The 24,558-nt window shown below is 43.2% G+C and overlaps 1 protein-coding gene across 2 annotated transcripts in view; it reads left to right on the forward strand.

The window, feature by feature from the left end:
• Positions 1 to 2,266: 2,266 nt before the first annotated feature.
• Positions 2,267 to 24,558, forward strand: part of MAP3K1 (mitogen-activated protein kinase kinase kinase 1) — a 77,105-nt gene continuing 54,813 nt past the window's right edge. The window contains exon 1 of one of the 2 annotated variants that reach the window (XM_070357497.1): positions 2,267 to 2,759. In XM_070357497.1, coding sequence (XP_070213598.1) covers positions 2,281 to 2,759 — 479 coding nt within the window. In that variant the 5' untranslated portion in view covers positions 2,267 to 2,280. Of the gene's footprint in view, positions 2,760 to 3,502; positions 3,835 to 24,558 lie in introns of those variants that run through there. The other variant, XM_070357498.1, reaches the window with a different exon arrangement.

The following is a 24,558-nucleotide window of genomic DNA, read 5'->3' on the forward strand; positions in this document are numbered from 1 at the left end:
CTTCAAAGAAGACTTTATATCAACATATGATGGAGGAAGAACACCCTTTTCAGTCAAGCACATCCTTTATAATTCTTCCTTAAAAAATAAGTTTGTCAGGGCAAGGTGCATAATGACAACTCGAATATATACACAAAAGATTAAAGGGGGAAATCACTCAAAGCACCAAAAACCAGGTGAAAGACCAGCACTTAAGGTTTTGCCATGGCGGTGTGATGGATGGAGGCCAGAGACTGTGGCTAGTTGATAGTACTGTGCTCTTCTCACTCGGTCCCGTTTTCATCACTGTGCACAAATGAAGAGGCTGAAGTAAATGTTTTACTGGATCCCGTTCTGTTTTGCTACTCTGGCCAAACTTCAAAATTGGAACAATTTTGAAAAGCTAAAGGCATCTACCTACTTTTCTCATTTACAGTTAACTAAGTACATGTGTTTAAATTTAAAGGTTTTCTAATCTAAATAAGAAAGAAGTTTATCCTTCCCAACGTAGGTTTTGGTGGGTGTAACAATCCGGGAAGACCTAGGAAATAACTACTGTTTGCTTTGGATGATACACTTGGCTACCATTAAAAGACTGTATAATCATAGCCTAACTGTAGACTTCAAATTCTAACAGATTTATCTAAAGTTTCAAAATTTGTACCGTTGGATGTAACTAAAACTAGCTTATGGCAGACTTCGTAGCAGTTAACACAGAGCTAATATGAAATCTGAACCCGCTTTAAAAATCCCTCGGATATCACCATCCTCCTCAGTTACCATTTATAGCCAAGAAAGAGGTTTTCATTTTATCTGTTTCCAAGAAATCAAAGGAATTATTTTGTAGACAGTTTAGACTTTTGTCTAAATATATGAACACTGACAAGTTAGCGCTCTCCTTTCTCTTCCTGAGCAGCTCTCTCCCTCCACGACGCTCCCCGACCCTACCCGCCCCCGCCTTAATCTCTGTTTCACAAAGTAAATCTAGGGACTCGGTTCCGGGCTTGAGGGAGATTTCTCAGCACTGACACACCGGCTGGAGGAAAAGAAGGGAGGGGAGAAGTAAAGGCGACAGGGAAGCCAGAAGAAAGGTCTAAAATCATTAACATGTAAATGGTGCTTTTCCATTCCAAAGCACCTTATCGCCAGACGCCCTCAGGGACTAGCAGGGTTCGTGACGCCGTTCTGGGTAGCTCGGGCTCCGCGGGGGTGGGGGCGGAGGGAACCCGACTGCAGCCCGACCCTGCGGGGAAGAGGGACGTGCAGCCAGAGGCATAGGGCTCGGGGAGGGTCAGAACCTGGCGGAGGATGACAGCAGCCAGGACTTCCTGGTTCCTTCCCCAAACATGCTGTGGTCCTGCATATCTGCCTTTCCCAAAGACAGCGGAAAAAAAAAAAAAAAAAAAAGGAAAAAGATTTATAACGATTCACCTCGACCACCCCCCCCCCACCCCGACCCCATTGCCCGGTCCTCTCGGTCTCCCTCTAGCTGGGGGCGAAACAGTGGGTGAAGAGGATGTCCCAAACCTGGGATTTCAGGTTTGGAACACGATATTCCAGAAACTTCTGTTTTATTTGTAGCACGATCTGGGGGTGGGCAAAAGATGAGGAAAGCTTTTTTTATATATAAACTTGTGTTCTGGGTCCGCGGCATCACGTCAGCTGAACACTGGGTTTCTTTTGCTTTGCAGCAGGCGAGCGCCCCGGGCGCCACCTGCGCGTCCCGCGCGGAGTGGAGGCGGGGGCGGGGGTAGGTCGGTCCGCGCCCGGGTTCCCCGACGCCCACTGCAACGGGCATGCGAATGACAGACTGCAGACCCTCTGGCTTGCGCCCCCTTCAACGCACCGTCCATCAAAGCTCGAATTGCAATTCCCTTAGGGCGAGCGCCGGCCAAGCCGGGCCGAGATTGCGGCGGAGAGGAAGCGGAGCTCCGCCGCCGAGGGGCTCCTCCTCTCGCCGGTGCAGCCCGGGACTACCTGGCGGCACGGCGGGTGAGGCGCGCGAACCCTAGCGCGCCCCCGCAGCGGCCACCTCGGCAGCCACCTCGGCGGCCCGCGCGCGGGGCTAAGAGCCCACTCCCCACCAAAACCGGCGGTTCGCCGTCCCTGCCGTCCTCCCCCCACCGAACCCCACGCGCCCTCCCGTCCGTCAGTCCCGGCCGGGGGCCCGAAGGGCCGCGCTCACGCAGTTGGCGCAGCCAGCCCTACGCTAGAGGCGCAGAGCCCGCCCTCCGCCCCCTGCACTCTCCCCGCCCCCTCCCTCCCTCGCAGGGGCCGAGCGAATGTAGCCCGCGAGAGAAAATGGCGGCGGCGGCGGGGAATCGCGCCTCGTCCTCGGGATTCCCGGGCGCCGGGGCGGCGAGCCCCGAAGCGGGCGGCGGCAGAGGGGCCCTCAAGGCGAGCAGCGCGCCCGCGGCTGCCGCGGGGCTGCTGCGGGAGGCGGGCAGTGGGGGCCGTGAGCGGGCGGACTGGAGGCGGCGGCAGCTGCGCAAAGTGCGGAGTGTGGAGCTGGACCAGCTGCCCGAGCCGCCGCTTTTCCTCGCCGCCTCGCCGCCGTCCTCCTCCACTTCCCCGTCGCCGGAGCCCCCGGACGCGGCGGCGGGCGGGAGCGGTTTCCAGCCTGTGGCGGTGCCGCCGCCCCACGGAGCCGCGAGCCGCGGTGGCGCCCACCCTGCCGAGCCGGCGGCCGCACCGGACAGCGGCGCCCAGAGCCCCGCGGGGGCCGAGCCGGGGGAGAAGCGGACGCCCGCCGCCGAGCCGACTGCGGCGGCCCCGGCTGGGTGAGCAGCGCGGCCCGGGGAGCGGCGGGGACTTGGGGGGCTGGCGGGCTATTGCAATGAATGAACCCCAGCATCGCGCAGGGCGTCCCGGGGCTCCGCAGAGCAAGGCTGCGCGCGGCTATCCGGGACCCAAGCCCTCGGGCACCCCCTTTGACCCTTCCAGCTTCGGGCGGCGCCCCGGACCTGGCCTGGGGGACCGGACGGGGGCCCGGGGCGGGGACGTGCTGGAGAGTTTGTTATTGTTTGCAGACATGTGACAGGCGTGCGAGCCGCGCTGCTTGGACCAATTGAGATAAGGTGTGGGGGGCCGGGCTGGCTTTGTGGGGCTCCTGGGATCGGGGCTCTCCGAGGAGCCCCGGAACAGGACCCTGGCGCTGCCCTCCGGGTCAGGCTGGAAGAGGCGAGCAGCAGTGCGGCGGCGGCGGCGGCGACCCCGGACCTGAGTCCCGGGGGGCGCGGGGGTGAGGCCTGAGCCTGCGGGCGGGCGGTGTAGGTGGGCGAAGTAGGTGGGCAGCCCTGCCCGAGGCCGGGTTGGGGGACCGGAGGGCGGCGGCGCAGAAAGCGGTGGGGTTCCCCGGGCCGTGACAGGCAGAGCCTCTAGGCAGGTACCGGAGGCCGGGCCGGAACGGAGGCGGCGCGCCCCGAGCGCGGCCGCAGGGGGTTCCGGGTGGACGGCTCTGTAACGCCTGTCAAAGCGGTGCGGGCTGACGGGCTGCAAGCTCTCGGGGGCTTGCGGGGTGTTAGGACTGAGAGTTTTCTAATCGCGTCCCCCAAGGGACTCCTAGTGTCCTGGGGAATACAGACCGCACCACGGAGACTTGAGTGACTTCTGTTTGGAGTTTGAATTTGGCCTTTGAAGTTTGCATTTGGCGGAGTGGTGTAAGAGCCAGGACCGGATGTGTCAGCCATTCAGTTGCAAAGCGGTAGTGCCTACTCCCCGCAGCCTCTCCGGCGTGGTTGGGGACCGCGGCGCGGGTGCGGTGCTTCCTGCTCCCTGCAGCTGCGTGGGCCGCCGCGGGATTCCAGGGGACCCAGTGAGGTGTGCTCCGGGGCCCTAGGCTGCCTGCGCGTTACGGTATGTGCAAGGTAACTCAGGCCAGCCGTTCCTGGCCTGGCTCTTTGGCAACTAGAAATTTTTGTGTGAGGAAATTCTTTTAAATGTGACAGCCATAGTCCTTGTGTTTGTTTGTTTTAAAATCTAGTGAATGCAGAGCACAGGTTTGAGGGGTGTTTTGAGTTGCTGGAAATGTTGTGATAGTCACCCGTTTCCCTGTAGGGTTTCCTGACCTTTATTCTGAATGTTTTAAAGTGCCTTGTATTGGTTTCCCTTGTGAAACGAATTTGACAGTAGGAATCATTGGCTTTCGTTAATTATCTAGTGATTTGGCACTTTTGGGGGCAACTTGATTATTTGTTTAAAACCGCAGTTTGTTGATTGCTACTTAGAAGTTGCCCCCTTCTCTTTCCCCACTTCGCGGGGGAGGGAACCCTAAAAATGTGGTCCGCAGTGTGCCATGGCAATGTTGAGAGGAACGGAGACTTGTGACTGTGCTGGTTTTCTGTGTGCACTTGTACATGTAGCTTAGTCTTACAAGGGTTATGTTTCTCTACTGCTCCTTTGCAGATTGCATTAGAACTTGACTGGAAAGATTCGTTGTAGGCGATTGTTACTACAAGTGAGGTCCAGTTAAAGATATTAAACCCTGAATTTGAGAGGTGAATTTTGTCTTATTCCCATGATACTAAGTTTTGGGATGCAGTAAATAATTTAGCAAGCCTCAGCATTCTAGCCATCTTAACGAGCTATGAATATAGTAGAAGAGGAACCACTGTAAATTAATGTATAGATGTTTAGTGCTGTCTCCACACAAAATAAGAGGACGAAAGTGAAAGCAGATAGAATTCAGGGAGTGAGTAGTCCATGTTTAATTTTTGCATTTTATAACCTAGTTTTTCCCCCTCCCCTTTTTGGAAAGGGTGGATTATAATTGCACAGTATATGAAATAATAGACTAATGGGCAAAATCATTTTTTTAAATGAATTTCACTGGCCAGAATGCTGTTTATTCATCTCAAATAATATAAACATTTCATTTATAGTAAAATATTGATTTCCTCTACTTTTGAAATAGTTTTTTCCATATTGCCTTGTTCATGGGGTTGAAATTCATTTGAATCTGTTGGTATAAGCACTTTGACTGTAAGCAGTAAAATTGCAATTGAACTTTACTTTTTGGATAATAGGTACATTCATACTTTAGTAGGATCATCTAACATCGAGATTTTGAAATATTTTTATGTTTCAGTAGTACTGTACATCTGGACACCCATCTGTTAAGACCTGTCGTATTTTTTTTAAAGAGAATTCCTAAAGTTTTTAAATTTCATAATTTCTTCAGTTTTTGATCTTTGGGTGTAGAAATTGAAATTGTGGAAAATACAATTTTGTAGTGTAAATAATATAAATAATACTGATATTAAAAATAGAAGATTTTAAGTCCACCCGTCTTTTTCAGGTTAGTAACTGAAATCAGTGAAATTTTTTTGCCTGTAAGTGGCGCCCAAGGGTTTGGGATTTTTTCCTTCTATTACAGAATTAGGGGCTTTTTCTTCCTATTTACTGTCTTTGAAGAGAAATTACAGTGTTACTCTCCATTGAACAGGCTATTGTGAGTTTGGTAGATATAATTACTCCATCCTATTTTTGTAACTTAAAAAAAAAAAACACCTAACTATCAATTTGCTGGCCCCATGAAAGAACAAGATATGCTGTACTTGTTAATGTTAGTTTTTCCTTAAAACTGAAGCTGTTTCATAGGCTGCTTTTATATCCTCATATAGCCCTCAGCTTTCACTTCCTTTTAGAAGCTTCTGGACTAAAAATATAATTTACTGAGTTTTTACTAAAGGAGGTGTAGGAAAATTATTGCCCCAAAATAAGTTTTTTTTTTTTTTTAATTGGTGATTTTATAAAATGACAGAAGTAGTTACAGAAGTTAGTCTTACATGAATTTGTAAGTTTTGTAGTTAGGAATTGTCTCCAAGTTTTATTTTGAATCAGGTAAGAAAATGAATGCATTCTTCAAAGATTATTAAATATAGTTTTGAAAGGGAAAAAAATATTAGAACTAGAATTGTTGCCAACTTTAGTTTTCTTTTCATATCTGATTCTGGCATGAGTGACTGGTTAACCAACATTCCTTAATACATTATTTCCAATATGCTATAATAACTCCATTTTGCTAGATACAAAAAAAAACAGGAAGTAGCTCTGTTCATCGATATTCTTTTTCACATCTCCTATAGTTCCTCAAGCATATGTTGCACGTTTTAGAAATGGTTGCTGACTTACTGACTTGGAAGATTTCAAAATATGGAATGAAAGGAGTGTTCTTTGCTTTCAACAAGAGCAAAAGAACCAGCTACAGCTTGCCTAGGCTGTCTGCTGATCAGCCCTTGACAGTTGCTGGGAGCATTCCAGAAGAAATGCTGGGGTGGCTGGGGCAGTTAATAGGGAATGGATTCCCCTGAGGAAAAACATGGGGCATTCAGAAGTTCTCTGAGTTGGAAGGCACAACTTTTGCATTTTGTATCCAGTCTTCTTGGGTTGAGGGTTATTTTTCTTTGAGGAAGGCAATAGGAGAATGTGGCATGGAGAAGCATTAGTCTCCAGAGGCTCCTTAAGAGCTGCAGAATTTTGTACTTCCAGCCTTGAAATGCCTTGCTATATCAGATATACCAGGTATATTCCTTAGACTTGGTTGTTTTCTTCAGTCCTGGCCTCTTTTTATATCCTAAGCTGAAAATTAGAGTTACTTTAAAATGTAAATGGGTAAAAAAGATTAATGTGAGGGAAATATGCACTATTAAGAATCATCCCCAGTTGTTTTTAAGAAATAATTTAAGAACATTTTGAAACGCGAAAGAAGTAATCAGAAACAGAATTGAAGTAAATGTTCATTTATAAATGCTCTCACTGCAAAGCTGACTGTGCTAGTTGGGTGTTCTTGCAAGAAAATAAGAGGGTTTTTGCTGTGGTTAATAAACATGTTCATTGATCAAGTAGAAATACTTTTATATAGTCACTTTTCTTGCCTTCTGTGTGTCAGGCAAGTTATATATTAGCTCATTTCATCATGTCTGCAGCCTTCCAGTGTGTTGTAATTTCTGTTTTCAAGAGAAACTCACGTGTGATGTGAAAGCCCCATGATCACACGACTGGAAAACAGGCTAGGATTCCAGTCCTTGACGGTCTCACTGCACAGTCCATTTCTTTCCATCCCTCTCTGCTGTCTCCACTTTCTTTTACAAATTAATGACCAGATTAATGATTTGAAGACGGAAGTTGTCCTTCCAGAGTCAATGTGAGAATGACAGGTTTCTACCCAGTGCCATTGGCAATGCGTTTGTCTCCTGACGTGTCCATAAAGCATGGTGTTTGTAACCTGGCTTCGTACATGTAATACAGGTAAACTGTGCTTAGATCACCTCATCACGTTAGGCAGGGAGAATAAACGATTTGTACTTAGGTCACTTCACTGTGTTAGTCAGGGAGAATGGTTGATGAGTGTTGAGTGTTTCCTAGGTTTCTTGGTTTGTGCAGTTTATAAGTAGAAGGAAATAAAGAAGCTAATATAATATCACACATTCATTTTAATCATCACACATGGAAACTGTTCCAGTAGAGTCAGATCCTGTCCGTTTGTACTTGTTTTAGATTTCATTCATCCAACTTTTATGAACCTCTGCGAGGTGATTTTCTGGGTGGTAGAGAAAAATGTCATCAGTGCACAGCCTCTGTTTCTGCTGGCAGATTGTGTTATGAAGAGGTGTCACACTGCCATGTTAAGTGTTCTGAGAGTCATGGGAATAGAAAGGAGCACCTAGATAAGGATTAGTGCCGTGACTCTCACCCACAGACAGTATTTCACACGGTATCTCTGCAGTGAATTCAGTAGTACTTCCTTAGCTTTCTGAGGAATAATTGACCTTCCAGGACAGTGGTTAAAGGTGGAAGCTTTGTTCTGCTTTCTGCTTGTACCTTTGGTCTGCTAGTTTTTGCTCTTTCCCTTTGGTCTCTTTCCCTTTCTTAGGACAGATGTATACTGTAGCTTTTCTATTTCCACAGCAGTGGCAAAAGGAATTTAGATACAGATTACTTTCAAACTATTTCTGCCTGTACTCTTCAAAGGTATGAGTAGGGAACTGCAAGTTCAGATGTGATTTTTTTTTTTCTTTCTTGAACAGAAAATTAAGTAGGGGGTATAGGAGCAAGAAACTGAGGATCTGCCAACACTGGTTTTAAAATTCAGGCTTTATTATTAGTAAAAGTAACTCTGCTAGTTAGGGAACTAACTTTGGGAAACATACAAAGTATGCTCTAGACTATAAGATAATCAATAAGATATCCTTGCTTCATTTGCTCTGGCCTGTGGGTTGGTTTAGGTATGTTTGGTATGTAAAGGAATTCTATACTGTTAGCGATAGAATCCTTCGAAATAACCAGTCTGGTTAGTTTGGTTAAATAGATTGAGATGTTATAGAGAGCCAAGAACTGTTAAGTTCTTAAGACACACCAAGCGTGTATTTCTGAAAATGCAGTCTGTCACCTGGGAATTACTGATGAGACCTTCAGTCCTCTCAAAGACTGAAGCAAGTGCCTGGAGTTTACACAGTGCTGTAGTTCGTGTGTTAACTAAGTGTCACAGTAAGCATGATGATGAGTGTATGTGGAGTAAGAAGAGGGTAGATATCAGGGTGGGGGGTAGAGATTGTACTCTTGATAAATAGTTGGGATTATTGCCTTCCTTTATGGCCTAAATAACCATTCAACTGATGCAGCATCGAATAATCTTGAAACTGGTCTTACAGCATTCTGAATGCTAAATATCAATTGCTAACAGACAAGGAACTCTGTCTTATTCTTTATGCCATTGCCCATCACCTAGACTAGAGTCTGGCACCCATGAATGTTGGATGCACGTGAGTGTTCAGTCGCATCCCACTCTTTGTGACCCCATGGACTGCAGCACACCAGCCTTCCCTGTCCTTCACTGTCTCCCAGAACTTGCTCAAACTCATGTCCATTGAGTTGGTGATGCCATCCAACCATCTCATTCTCTTCTTTTTCACCTTTAATCTTTCCCAGCATCAGGGTCTTATCTAAGAGCATTAAGATGAGCATTAGGATGAATTAATTTTCCCAAAGTGTTAGGATGAATTAATTTTTAAATAAGTGTATCAGAAGATACACTAACTCATGACTTAATGTGATGTGATTTTAATCATAATCTAGTTTAAGGCAAGTTTTGAAGGCAGGAACTATTTCTTAAGAGTTTTGGTGTATTCCTTGGTATTCTGTAGCAGTAATTGGTATTTAGCAAGCAGTGATTAATAATGTTGACCAATTTTATATAATGTAAACCTTACAGAATTAGTTGAATAACTCAGTGTAGTTACAAAGTAATTGGAGCCATGTGTAAACTGTCAAATATTGAGAAAATTTGGTTTCTGGGGTTTGAGTGTCTAGTTATTTGTGCTGATGGGTAGGCCCTCCTGATTGTCTTCTTAACCCTGCCAGCCCTTCTTTAATGGCTCCTCAGCTTCTTCAGCATTAATAGTAGAATATCCTCAGGTCCAGGCCTTCTCTCATTTCCTGTCTTCCACCCCCACCCCAGTCTCATTAATGCCTTTAGGTCAACTTTTGACCTTTCATAAATGAGTATAGAGTTTATTTTCCTAGCCATGACCTCTCGTAGATGCCACACCTCTCTACAGAACACATCCATACTCAGGCATCTGAAACCAAATTTAGGATTTTCCCTACACTTTGCCCTACTCATACTCATGAGTTCTCTGCTCATGAAGTGGCAGGACCAGAACCTAGTAGTTACCCTTGACAACTCCTAGTCTTCAGTTCCATATCAGAGGCTGGTGCTTTGGTCTGTTACCATATTCCTAGTCCAGGTTTCCGTGATCTCTCATTTGAACTAACATAGTAGCCTCCTAACTTGCTCCCTCTCTCCTGCTTCCTCCCTTCCAGTTGGTTCTCCATATTGTGTGACCAGAGTGATCATTTTAAAATGTAAATCTGAGTGTAGCAATTTTCCTGTAGAAAAGTAAAATTAAATTGAATTTTAAAACGTTCAGATGCTTTCCATTTGGATAAAGATCAGGGAATTCTTAAGATGTCCCACAGAGTCCCTGCCTGGTTTAGCCCCTGGCTGCCTCTCTGGGCCCATCTCTGATCACACACACCCTGTTCTCAGCAGGACTGCCTTCGTTTCCTGACTCAGCACACCACCTCTGCCATCTGGCCTTTGTGGCACCGCCTGCTCTCTGTCCTGGAGCACTTTTCCCAGTTCTGAGTCAGCTCCTCCCTTTTCAGATCTTAGCTCACTGAGGCTTCCTCAGGGAAGCCTTCCTTCCCTAATCTCCTAGACTGCCTTTTTAGCTCCATGTCCTTGCTGTTAGTGCTTTGATTTTGTATTTGTCTCATTTGGTGAATGGTTGCCTTCCGTTGAAGACTGAAAGGACATAAGTGGGCAGAGCCTTTGGCTGGGTAGGAACCCAGAACCTAGCAAAATGCCTGGCCCAGAGTAGATCCTCAGTAAGAATTTGTTGAATAAATGGATGCAGGTAGTTATGATGTTGCAAGATCAAACCAGTGGATTGTCTGTTCTTCCCCTTTGGTCAGATGTAATCAAGACTTAGCTGAGATGGAGTTAAATGGCAAAACCCTAGATGATTGGTGTTTCCAAATATTCAGTATGTGATAGATTCATTAGGAGGTATCTGAGGTATTAGACACACCAAATGCCACAGGTGAAGTAGGATGGCTTAATGTGGTACAAAGGAAAGAGCTATACTGCATGATAATACGCTGTAAGAAGTGTTTGCTCTGTGTATTTAGTTCTGCTCTTACCAGGGAGTTGAAAGTGTGTGTGTGTGTGTGCACACATGCGTGCGTGTGTGTGTATGTGCATATGTATATAAATAAATATACACCTGGACCTGTTATGCATTAATACAATGATTCCTTTTTCTGAGTTCTCGGAATGTTATCTGAATTTAGGATACCATGTTTAGGATTTTTGTCCCAATTACCCTACTTCATCCAAAATTTATGAATTTGCTACTGATAATGATTCAACTTGGGATAAATAGTTGACATTTGCATTAAAGAAAAGATTTGCTAGACAAGTACTATGTGAGATTTCAGGAACCAAGACCCCCCGTTAAAGAAAACGTTTTAAAATTTACTGGTGGTAACTAAACCCTCCCTTATCTGGAACATGGTTTAGTACCAAGAAGTAAGAAAAGAAGGCTCTGAACTGCCAAAGGGCCTGTAACAAAATCTGTGCTTTGAAGTTCTTTGATTTTACACTTAGAAGAGTTCCAGGGGCATTCACTCAGGATTTGCTGACTTTTTTTTTTATTGTTCTTGTAGTCTTGTCTATTTGGTGTCCCAGTGTTCTTGCCTGGAGAATCCCAGGGATGGGGGAGCCTGGTGGGCTGCCGTCTATGGGGTCGCACAGAGTTGGACACAACTGAAGTGACTTAGCAGCAGCAGCAGCAACATGTGCAGCAATTAAAAGCAGCCAGTAAGAAGACCGATACTTAGAGCAAGAGACAGGTTCCCTAAAGGCAGAGTATAGGCAGAGCCCTGACAGGTGAGAAGAAGGGGGGAGAAAGGGACCTGCTAAGAGGACATTGGAACATGGCAGTTGGGGGTGGCCTAGTGTTGGAACGCTTGGTTCCACACATCTGGATCACCTCTAAGATTATGAATTTATTAAATCACAGCACTTTCCTGCATTACTTTTGGGGTATCAGATTCCTTATTTGTAAAATGAGAGTGATCAAGATTATATGATTGGTTTTGTTTTCTGTAATGATAATGACTGTGGCTTACAAGATTGTTGCATTTCCCTCCATTCAGTCAACCAAGTTAGAAAACTTGTAACACATTAAGGAAGTTTTCTGTCTCTGATAGTTTGTAGCAAGTAGTTTGATCCTCAAAGTGGTAAACATCTAAATTATCTGGAAGAGGTGGTCCTGTAGCCTTGGTGCTGAATAAATGAAGTGTTCTTTAGAATTACATAAAATTGGATGCTGCTCCTTACCAATGTCCTGTGGGTTGGCTGTGTGGCAGAGTTTTTTGCTCTGTTTGTTGGCCTGAGTCATTTTATATCCTGCAATTAAAAAAGATGCCTTAATAGTTAATCACCACCACCAATATATACTGCCCTTTCTCCTAGCTAGACTGTGAGAAGTCAGGCAGTAAGCCCAGCTTTGCAGTGTTGACCAAGTTATTTAATTACTGTGAGGACTTTGGTCTAATAAGATGGCTGCTTGCGAAAAGCTTGGATTCTTGATGTTCACATGTCTTAAGATGTTGAGTGTTTTGAGAAAGACATTTCACATTTCTTTTTGTCCTCTTTCAAAATAATTAATTGGCTATACCTATTATTTATTATCTGGATTTTATTGATATTCTTAAATTCTTCTTAAGTAATAAATCAGATTATTTTCATTGATCCTTAGATTTAAAAAAAAGATGTGACTTATTAATTAATGTAGATACTCATGTTCCTAAAAAACTTTTAATGTCAGTATAAACTTATTTTGAAATTTGAAAATATGTTTCAGTTTTTCTGGCACACTGGCATTTCTACACTGTTATATAAGGTCCTTGTGATTTTTCTGAATTCAGAATTTTTAGATTAAGCTTATTAATAAAATGGTTAGACAGTCCTTTTGAAAGCAACAAAACAATTTGTTTTAAACATTTATTTATCTTTTAACAAAAGAACAGTACTACATAGATTGCTATACAGTTTTTTTTTTTCTTAACAGCATTTTGTTTATTAACGATGAACGTAGAGCTGTCATTTTCATGACTGCATAGCATTCCATCGTCTGGTTGTCTCATTAACCAGTCTCTTCTTTGTAGACATATTGTTTATTGTTTGGTAGTTATCACGCTGCAGTGACTACCATTGTATATACATTTTCAGATATTTGTGCATTTGGTTTTGTAAAATAAATATTCAGAAGTAAAACTGCTGAGTCAAGGGTTATGCATATTTAAAATTTTCATGCAGCCAAATTGCCCTGTAAAACATTGTGTCAGCTTCCATTCATCTTGTGGTATGTGAGAGTGCGTGTTGCTTCACATTCTTGCCAGTGTTTGATATTAGTCTATGAAAGATGGTTTCTTATGTTAATTTGCATTTCTTAGCTTTTTAGCGTCATGGTACAACTTGTATTTATTAACAATTTCTACTTCTTTTGTGACTTTCACATGAGAGAGAATTGTTTATTTTTTTCTTATTGATTTTTAAGTATCCTTTATGTATTAGAACATTAGCTCCACATTTATTGGAAATGTTTTCCTCTACTTTTGTGTTATGATTTATTAATTTCAACGATACTGTCATTCCATAAAGAGGCTTTAAATAGTCCTTCAGATTTCATTTCTTTCTTTCTTTCTCTCCCTCTCTTTCTGAATGGTCTTACTCTAAAATGAAAATATTGCTTCAGAATTGTTGCAAGAACAAAGTGTTTGTATAAACACTGTAAGCAGTGTGTGGGGCATGATGAACGCTGTGTAGGCAATAGCTATTATTATTCCCTGCATAAGATTATAAAAATCCACCAGTCTTTTCTAATACTATTTGTATAGATTAAAAAAGAAATCGTCTCTGATCTATCTGAAGTTTAAGGCCCTAACTTTATTTTCTCCAAATGATTGGCTAGGTTTCCCAGCATTGTTTATTGATTAAATGTATCCCCTTTATCACATACTAAATTTTCAAATATTTCGACGTTCCCAAATACATTTCTTTATTTCAGATCTTACTCTTGCACAAAGGGCTAAATTCTTAAATAATCACATTTCAAGTTTTGTACAAAGATCCTTAAAGAATGTCATTGACTGGAGAGAAAAAGATACATCAGAAGACTATTAGTTGTGTCTTTGGTGAATCATTTTTATAATATTTTGGTGCCTAAAATGCCTTGGCTTCAGTGACAGAACCCTGCACACCCCTGCCTCTGGGATAGTTTCTCCAGGAGGTGTAGCTCAGCCAGGTGCTGCAGCCACCACACACCCAAACAGAATCTCCATCCTCCCGGTCCTTTGGGGTGCCATTGGTTTAATTCCTGCCACCACCTCCGGAGCGGCTGTGCTCTTACGCTGGTCTTCTCACCCTCAGCATCCAATCAGTCTCTAGTTCTATTGTTGTCAGTTGTCAGCTAGCCCTGGAATCCACCCCCACAGCTGCTAACCCAGGGTCAGGCCTCTGTCACCTCCTCCCAATTCTTGCAAAACTTCTTCCTAACCAGCCTCTGGCTCCTGGACATGTTCTCCTCAGTCACTCACTGCAGTTAGAATGAGGTTTCTACTATGGAAGTCTGATCTTGACACTAAAGTAGACAAAAATCTAGCCCAGACTTCTCATTTTAAAAATGAAGAAACCGAAACACAGGCAGTTCAGATCGTTAATCAGTGGCAAAGGTGGGAAATCCCAAGTCTGTCAGAAAGAATTGGCACTGTTTCTGGCATTCAAGAATAATTTCCATTCATGCGTATTATACATGTATATAATATACATTTTTTCTATATTATACATGTATAATATAGATTTCATACCTTGTGAGTGGTGGATAATTTATGTAATGTGAATTGCTGGTGTCCAGCATGCCGTCTATGCACAAACTGAGGCCAGGAGAATGATGAAATGCTATAGAATGAACTCCTCCATACAGTATACTGTACAGTTCAGAAGATGCTTTTGTATTTGCTGCTGTCTAATTGAAATATATGTTACTGTAATGTTTCAACCTGAAAATCACACAATATCACTCTCAGCTTAGATTCTCTTAGTTACTTGGGTCATTAGCGTCTTAATAAATCTTAAAACCTACTTTTGCTTCTTTTAAGATATTTATTAATGTAAATTAAATACAACAATTCAACTTAATTCCCTAGCTTTAAACTGTGTTGATATTGTGCTCTACGATTTTGAATGGCTGTGTTCTATCTTTAAATAAGTGAATTCAGAGGGGGAAAAAAAAAACTTTTCTTCATCCCAGGAATAAAGTCCAGACTCCTTAATGCAGTTCAGAAGCGCGTGGTAATTGGCTCTGCGCCCCTCTCAGCTCCCCCTGCTGAACACCCTGCTCCAGTCGTTCAGGGCTGGGTTCACACTTTTGTTTCCCTGGCTGACCCTTCTTTTCTCTCAGTGCGCTAAATGTTGTTTCTTCTGTCTAGAATACTTATGTTGTCTCTGCTGTGAGGTAATTTTTAATATGTTTCTATTCCCCCTGCAATGAACAGTTTTTGGTATTCTATTGTATTAAATATAAATGTGACTATTTGCGGAAGTTAGTTGTTGTTGTTCAGTCGCTAAGTTGTGTCCAACTCTTTGTGACTCTGTGGACTGTAACACGCCAGGCCTCCCTGTTCCTCACTGTCTCCCAGAGTTTCCCCAGAAGTCGATACGTATTGTGAATTCTACTGAACTCTTTGATTTAAAGTTCCTTGGTATCTGAATTAGTTTTGCCACTTTTAGGCCTTTTTAGGGACTTGCCTGGTGGTCCAGCGGCCAAGACTCCTCACTCCCGACGTAGGGGGCCTGGGTTCGATCCCTGGTCAGGGAACTAGATTCCACATGCCGCAACTAAGAGTCTGCATGCTGCAAGTAAAAATCCTGCAACTAAGATCAGGTGCAACCAAATAAATAAGTAAATAAATTTTTTTTTTTTTTTAAAGGAAAACTCCTCATAAATCTTTTTAAAAAGTTTTTCCTCTGTCATCACATATATGGTCATGTCTTACTGAACAAATGTTTAAAAAGAAAAATTCTTTTAAAATTATAATACATTATGGTAAAGCGAATCAGATTTTTCTTTTAATTTGTGTTAAAATTTCAGAGGTACAGTCTTGGGAAAATATTTTGGTGCCAGGCAACGTCCTGTCGACCCTCCATTTCCATGGTTGCAGAACTTGCAGGTACCGAGAGCTGGCTGTACTACATGGTTTTATAGTATATGGACTTGAGCATCTGTAGAGTTTGGTGTCCGCAGGAGGTCCTGGCACCAGTGTTCTGTGGCTCCAGGGGGACGACGGGATTGCTGTCACCCAGAGTAATCCGAGACCCCTCAAGTCAGAGAACAGATACGCTCAGCGCTTGAGCACAGAGGCTGATTGTGGCCTAGGTGCATCCGTCACAAGGTTTCTATCCGCCGCCTGGCCTCCATGGCAAGGTGCCGGGGAGCTCATGGGTTGTAGGAAAACAAGCACATCAGTTGTAGGGTCATTGCAGATCTTTTTGTCTGGTCTGTGGGTGGTTTTTCTAGAAAAACGGAAAGGCAGAGTAGTAAACACGCCAGGGTGAGTGCCCATTGTCAGTGCTGTCATCACTCCTGACCCGGCTGGGGTCACGCTTCATGAGCACTCTTGGAATGACTTGCTGTGACCTAGGCGCCAAGGTGCTGGGGACCCAGCTGTGGGGAAGCCCATGAAGTTTAACGAGGTAACAGACTGCCTGGAGACAAGGGTGGGGCTGGCCAGTCTGCTGGGAATGGGAGGGTACAGGAAGGTTTTCCGGGAAATGGGAGGACTACTAAGTCCTGAAGAGTGCAGAGGAGTTAAACAGGTGAAAGGGACTTGGAGAGAGACTTCATGGCCTGGGGGTAGAGGCAGGGGTGTGTGGAGAACACACAGAGGCCTGGAAGTCCATGGAGGGTTGTGTGCTGATACGGAGAACTGTGAGTGTAGTTCAGGTAGCCCTGTCTGGGTTGGGGCAGGGCTCAGCAACCAAGCCGGAGAACCACGCAGGGCTCTCTGCCTCCATGCTGCTCGCAGTGCTTGGGACAAAATAGAAAGCCTTTGTAGTTTGACAGGTAACTCCAGCGCCCTAGGAAGTGGGTCAGGAGGCCCAAAAGAGGAGTTACATCAAAGCTGGAGCAAGACAGTCTATGTCTGAGGCCGCAGTCTAGGAGCTGTGGCTCTTGGATTTCTAGTAGCTCTCCATAGTTTCAGAGGCTCACAGGGAAGTGTTCTCAGGCAGATGAATTCCAGCCACCCTGGTCCCTGAACGTGGTTTTGAAACTGCACGATTACATTTCAGGGGCAGCGCAAGGATGCTGGGCCCAAGGAGGCAGAGCCTCTTTAGTCACTCACCTGTCACTGGACTCCAAGAAAGTCACTTAATCTCTCCGAACCTCAAATTTCTCATCTCGAAAATGGAGTGAGTGGTGGTGATTAGATAAGATAATGAAGCACTATTCTTAACCCAGAGAAGCACTCAGTAAAAACTTTTTGTAATATAACTGCAAGTAAGTATGAAGACTACCTACTTAAACATTTGGCTGTACAGATGAGGATGATGTAAAGACACTGACAGTTCCCGTACTAGTTACCATTAATTTAACAAAGGCAGTTTGTGTAGATTATGCAGCATCTTGAGAGCAATATAGTTTCCTTAGTATTTTGAAATTATTAGAATAATGGAAAACGCAACTTTCAAAATTATGTAATGTGGGATAAAGCATGTCATCGGTAGGACATTGATTAGGGTTTTCATCACTTTGTGAAGACCTAAGGCTGGTCTCCTGGGTTGCTTTCTTATCTGTGAAGAGGTTGGCTCACATAATCTTTTTGTTCCCTTCAAACTCTGGCAAATAATATTCCAAAAATTTAATTTGAAAATTATTTCTTATGGCTAAATTTAGTTCTGATTATTGAAACAATTAGATTTCTGAACCTACTAATTCTTGGAGTTTTAAACCTGGGTATCAACTATAAAAAATGCAAATGAAAAGCAGTGAAGGCTCAGAAAACAGAGAAGTCGTATCTATTAACTGACATTAAATGATAAGTATTTATTTTTTAAAAAGCATACAACTATGCTGGGAGAACATATTTTTAAAAATGGAAAAAATAAGTTAGGGCACGGTCACTTGCATGTTTGTGTTTAGCAAATATGTGTAACTTGTGTGTGCTTAGTCGCTCAGTTTTATCCCACTGTTTGCGACCCCATGGACTGTAGCCCGCCAGGCTCCTCTGTCCATGGGGATTCTCCAGGCAAGAATACTGAAGTGGGTTGCCCTGCCCTCTTTCAGGGGATCTTCCTGACCCAGGGATTGAACCCGGGTCTCCCACATTGCAGGCAGATTTTTTACCATCTGAGCCACCAGGAAAGTTCAATTCTGGTAACTTGACTGCTGTTAAAAACATTTTCCCCTTAACTTTAATTACATAAGGAAAGGATATTCTCTAGGGATAATCTCTAATAAGCAAAGCAGTCCTTTGACTTTCTTCCTATGTTTATAAAGACCTTTTTGTAAATAGACATATGTATACAAACTTTTTTTTTAAACTAAAATAGCTTTAAAAAAATGATGCTGAATTGTATTGTTTCCTAATTGTGAAAATTCAGATTTCTGTTTTGTAGATTATTTTCATGTAATTTGTAGAGAGTTGGCAGTTACTGAACAGTATGAATTTCACTATCAATCTTTTTTTTCTTTTTAATCTTTAATAATTTGGAGCTCAAGTTCTAGAAAATCTTGACTATCAAATAGTTTTGGAATAGAACTTTTTGACTGATTTAATCGTGGTTACATCAATTTGAAGCATATTCAGACCTGCAGACTCTCTCCCCCACCACTGTTCTTCATCTACACAGCTGAACCTGCTCATAATTCAGTGCTGAGCACAGGGACCTCCAACAGTAATTAACTATTTGTCTTAACTTCCTGGTAGTGAAGAATACTTGACCCTTCCTGCTTCTATCAAAACTCACACGGCTCTCAAGTCCCAATTGTCGTAACAGTTCTTCAGTTGTTTGGGAGCACTTATTGCATGATGGGCTTCCCAGGTGGCGCTAGTGGTAAAGAACCCGCCCGCCAGTGCCAGAGATAGAAGACACGTGGGTTCGATCTCTGGGTCAGAAAGATGCCCTGGAGGAGGGCATGGCAACCCACTCCAATATTGGAGAATTCCATGGACAGAGGAGCCTGGGAGGCTACAGTCCATAGGATTGCAGAGAGTCAGACACGGCAGAAACAACTTAGCACACACACACACACTGCATGCTCCCACCACGAAGGCTGTGATAAGAAGTAGAGCAAAGTCCTTCTGCGTCTTGATGCTTTAGCACCATTCTTCTAGCTGGTTGTGATTGATTTTGATAGCTGCTATAGTTTTTGTCACCAGTTAGCATGTCATTTGCACAATGCGAACTGGAATCATCCTGCAGTTTTGTAAGTGGATAGTGGAACATAACCCTCCACTGCAAGAAGATTTGCTAGAAGAGTTTTAAATAATACCAAAAACAAATGAGAACAAAGCCTACACTTTGGGGACTTAGGTCTGTAAAGGCAGTTTTGGCATCAAAGAGAAAAAGGTTTATGCCCAAGAACTTCATTTTTCTTCTCTCTTAGACCTCCTAGGCCAAGTTCTGGTGATAGCATATAAAACTGTTGGTGTCTAAAGTCAGCTCATCTCTAAGCAATTTGAAATATGTTCAGAACTGCATGTGTAATAGACTGCTTTATTCTTATTGAAGGTTCCCCAAAATACTGAATGTATTTTAATTACTAAAAATAAGTTAGTGGAAATTTCTTACATAAGTAGAGAATATAGTCAGCCATGCACTGAGCCATGAAATTGTGTGTGTGTGTGTTCTGTCTCTGTTTCTTTTTCCTCCCAGCGCCCAACACACACATGCCACCCTCTCTCTGCCCCAGCCCCCCAAACACACACATCTTTCTAAAGTACTGACTCTTCATTCCATGCTGACAGGTTGTACTGTAACTTGTTATTAGAGTCTTCGATAAGCAACTTACACTGAATTCTGTAGCAAAACTCCTATAGTGCCAATGCATTCACACTTTTTCCTGTATTTCTCTGTTCTTTATTAAAAATAAATCTCATTTTATAAATTATCTATTTATAATGCTTTGCATTTTTTATGAAATCTTCTTGACACTTCAGATGACCTATGTATATGCGTCTGTGCTGAGTCATGTCTGACTCTTTGCAACCCCATGGACTATAGCCCGCCAGGCTCCTCTGTCCATGGGATTTCCCAGGCAAGAAAGAATTCTGGAGTGGGTTGCCACTTCCTTCTCTAAGGGATCTTCCCAACCCGGGATGGAATGTGTATCTCTTATCATACTTTTACTCCTAGGCTGACTTCCTGTCCTTACACTGTTGGTTTACCCCTGGCCTATAAATCTGTTGCAAAAGTTAGCCCAAAGACATAGAAAATTGCATGCTACCAATTATTTATTTTTTAGGTGCCTAATCTAGGATTTGTTTCTGTGTACTGTGGAGATTGTCTGCATTGTGAATATTGAGAATAATACATAGCTTTGGTAAAAAGTTTCTCCTTAAGGAATAGCATATTTAAAACATTGATTCATTCTTTACCATGTGCTTAGGCAGCCACATGTGCCAAATCTTTTCAAATAGAATATTTTGTCTTCTTTCCACAAGCCATTAAAATTTCAGCATTCCAGGTCTGTCTTCTACAGCTCTCTTACCTGTGAAAATGGGATAAGATTTTGGCTTTTTAGGATCACATATGTGAATTTGAGGTTCAGAGGCTATGGTCACTGTGGCTCTGTGACAGCCATCGCCAACTGTCGTCCAGGATTATGTCCCCTGTGGTTGTCATGGGGGAAACGGTGACATGCATACTTTTAGCTGCTGGAGTGTTAGATTCTGCCCCACAGCCCGGTGACTATTTTGGAATCTCTCCTGTAAGTCTGGGATGTGAAACATCACTAGTTTCACCTTGGATCCTGGGCAGCAGAATGGTCAGCTGCTTAGTGCAGCTGAAGCAGGGTGAATTCCTCAGCATGGATCATTTCAGATGTCTCTCAGAGCTGCTTCTCCTGAATAAGGCTTGCTCAGAAGGATGTTTGTCGGTGGTGGTCAGTCGGTAAGTCGTGTCCGACTCTTTAGCGACCCCATGGGTTGTAGCCTGCCAGCCTCCTCTGTCCATGGGATTTCCCAGACAGGAATACTGGAGTGGGTTGCCATTTCCTTCTCTAGGGGATCTTCCAATCTAGGGAGCAAACCTGTGTCTCCTACATTGGTGGGCGGATTTTTTACCACTGCACTGCACCACCAGGGAAACCAGTTAAACACACAACAGCAACAATGAAACAACAAAAGGATGCTGAACTGTTCTTGCCTGCTGGAGCATAGAAGCAGCCACGAGGTGGATTTTCGGATACCAGCTTAGGAATGGGACAGAGAGCAGGAAGGGCTGGTTGTGGTGTTGGTGGCTAGAATCGATCTCTAGAACCAATGAACTGTGAAACCTAATCAGGTTTTTTTCCAAGGTAGGTAGATTCTGAGAGGAAGATGGACCACAGAAGACCTTGGCCTAAAATATTTTCAACCTCTGATTTGTAACTTAATGTAAGAACCTTATGAACGTTCTAGTCTATTTCAAGATATATCTGTGATCGCTTGTGTAGGGCTAATAAAAAAAGTTAGAAATAAATGAATTCCATGAGAATTCTTCTTTGAGCTCTTGAGTCAAGTAGCACTACCTGAAGGTGAGATAGTATGGATAATACTTGAAAAAACAAAATTATTCTGATATAAAACTTCGGTTTTCTTTACTGTGTCAGTTAAATTGAAAAGCCTACTCAAATTGCAGTTCAAATTCAAGAGTTCCTTCTGGACATACTTGATTCCTTCTTTTCCTCTTTTAGCCCTATGGGATAGGGAATTGCCAGCTGTCTTTAGTTTAAAGGTATTTAACCTGCTTTCCAGCTGCTTATTGTCGTGGACTCAGTGTTGCTGTTGGCTCAGGCTCATCATTCCTATCCCAAGGGCTGTCTTACCACTTCTGCAGGACATTGAGTTAAGTTATTTAACTGCTTTGAATTTGACTGTCTTCATCTGTGAACTAGAAATAGTGATACCTTTCCTGCTACCAGAATTTGAGAAGATTGAATGAGATGGTGGGATATGAAAGTACTTTTAAAGGGTAAAAATTACTAGAATTTATGGTCACGGTAAAATTACCAGCTCTGACTCAGAGTGGCATTAGAGAGGTCCCATAATTGTCAGGAGGTTGAGCACTGCGGTGTAGTGCGGGGCTGGGGTACCCATGCCTGGCTGACCTTAGTCCATCCTCGTTTCGCTGCTTTCTCCTGCTGTGCTTGTCTTACTGGAAATAGCGGTAATAGTTAATTTCCTCTGAGGAGGTACACTGGTACATTATATAGCTTGTCTGGTTTTAAGCCTAGTCCTGTCCTTGTAAACTAAATGCGGTTTTTATTCAGATTTTACAGATGAGAAAACAGGGACCCTGAGAGATGAGGTAACTTGGCAGCTAGTGGGTGGGTGAAGCCAGGGTGTGATCCCTGACAGTTTGACTCCAAGATGGCTCTTTAACCTTATGATAATCTTTTATGCATATTTTACTATTTCTTTAAAATCAGGAGATGAGTTTGAGTTACATCAGAGAATACATTTCTTTATCCATTATTCATTTTCTTGTCTTTTATTGAAGTAAAAAATCATACCTAATGATGATATTTTAAATTCTGTTTAAGTCTTTAAAAATATGCAAAAAGCATCAGTGAAATATTTTTTTAACATTTTTCATTGTTATGTGACATTCTTATAAAATAAGGCCAGTTGTAAACACAAATTTAGACTTCAGTATGTTGACTGTGCTGGGAAAGAGAGTAGGTTCAGGGTGCAGATGTGGTTGGACTTGTTCATGCGCAAACCTTTGCCAGCAGAACGGGAGCTCTACTTGGAGTGCACAGTCAGTGTTACCACTCGTGGAGGCTTTACAGAGTGCTGGCACGCAGATCCCTCCTCACCCTGTGAACTGGCCCTGCTCCCATGTACTCCTCAGAAACCAAGTGAAGTAGTAAGAAAGTGAAAGCTCCTGACCCTCTGCTCCGGGTATGCACACACCCCCTCCTCTGGCCTTCTCCTAGGCTCACACCTGCGTGTCCCAGTGCGTGCTTGGAGGTAGCTGCCTTGGGTAGCTCAGGCATTCAAGATTTATTTCTTTACAACTGAACATAGCTATTAGAGCTCTTTATAAATGAGTCATGAAAATAATAGCTAGTTTTCATTTCCAGTGGTTTTAAATTAAAGCTCAATTTAGACTTTGGCCTTCTTTTAATTGGTGTGTTTTGATTGTTGGTTGTGCCTGTTTACTAATTTGAGTGAAGGTACCACTTTCTAAGGCCAGCATCCAATAGAGAGTTACGCTGAAATGGACTTAAGTTCATTTTTTTCTCTTACTGATGTTTGTTCTCTACTGGTAATATAGATTAATGAATGCCTGCCTATCAATATTTTGTCTTCAGCAGGCATCTTCTTCTATAATTAAAAGAGCTTAGTGGCTCTGAGAGAATTCAGTAATCTCCCCAACAAACAAAGGAGATTATCTTTGAGTTTAACTATAGAAAGGTCACTCAGGTAACACTGAAATCTCCTTTAAGGCAAGATAAATATCTTTGCCCTTAACTGCGTCTCTAATGTTCCATTGTTTTGTTTTCTTAAGTAACAATAGTAATGTGTTTGCTGTCCCAGAAGTCTTATGTATGTGCTGCTTATGGAAACTTAGACTATCATTCCAAACTCAGTAATGTTTACTGATATACCACATGTATACTGCTGTTCTAGGAACTCAGTTATCCCCAGATAAGAGCTGGGTAGGTAACAGGATGATTCTGTTGTGTTGTCTAGCCAGTTGTTGATTATCAGTAGCTAGTTTCATGAGAAGCTCTTTGAGAAAACTGAGTAGTTGTAATTTCCACCTGAGTTTGACCGTTTCCATGCACACGGTGGATATTAGACAACTTCATGAATGCTGCTGATTGATCATCCTTTTAGGGCACAAATGATGTAGGCAGTGAAGAAAAAAGAGAAATACTATTGCACTTAAGAAAGCCCTCATAATAAAAACTTGTGTTGACATCCTCTCCAAAAAGTCAAGAATGATTCAGTGTGAGACACCTGAAAATGTTATTATGTGTATTATATTTATATATAGCCTTTAAGAAAACAGCTTGTAGGAAGTGAAATATGCTTATCTTTATATTTCTTATTACATTGATAGTAATTCTGCCTCTGGGATTGAAGTTTCCTGGCTTCTCACAGTGTCTCTCATTAATGGTACCTTTGCTCAGCTCAGTCTTGGGTTTCTCAGAATCTCACAGTGGCTAAGAACATTTTAATTTCTTGATAGGTAGGCCCAGGCCCATCTCCAAGTCAGTGAAAGGACAGTGGGGAATTGTAGCTCAGATCCCTCACTCTGAGGAGTGCCAGGATTTCCTGGAAGGGAGCAGAGAAGATCTTGCAGATGACACCCGAGAAGCAGAGCAGAGGATTTCATCCAAGGAGAAGACGGTCAGCGACTGCAGTGCCACGAGGCAGGATGCAAGGGCTGCCGCCACCGTCCCCAGGCCAGCAGTTTTAGTGGAGTGTTGGGCATCAGAGCCACTGAACTTCCCTAAGGGATGACAGGGCTGTGAGAAAGCACAGGCTCCTCTTGAGAAGCCAGAGGAGGACAGGGTAGGGGAGAGGCAGAAGCCCCAAGGATTTGTAAAAGCAGGGAAGCATTTTGGGATTGCCCGGGTTGGGTTTTATTTTAAGGCAGGAAGAAGGGAGAATGCTTATAGGCTGAAGACAGTGGAGCAAAGGAGGGAAGTTTGTTGTTGAAGCGGTGAGTGTTCTTTCCTGAAATACTGACATTTCTCAGGGAGGGGGCTTGGAGGATGCTTGACTGCATAGTGA

The sequence above is a fragment of the Bos mutus genome, chromosome 20 (assembly GCF_027580195.1).
Source record: "Bos mutus isolate GX-2022 chromosome 20, NWIPB_WYAK_1.1, whole genome shotgun sequence".
Lineage (NCBI taxonomy): Eukaryota > Metazoa > Chordata > Mammalia > Artiodactyla > Bovidae > Bos > Bos mutus.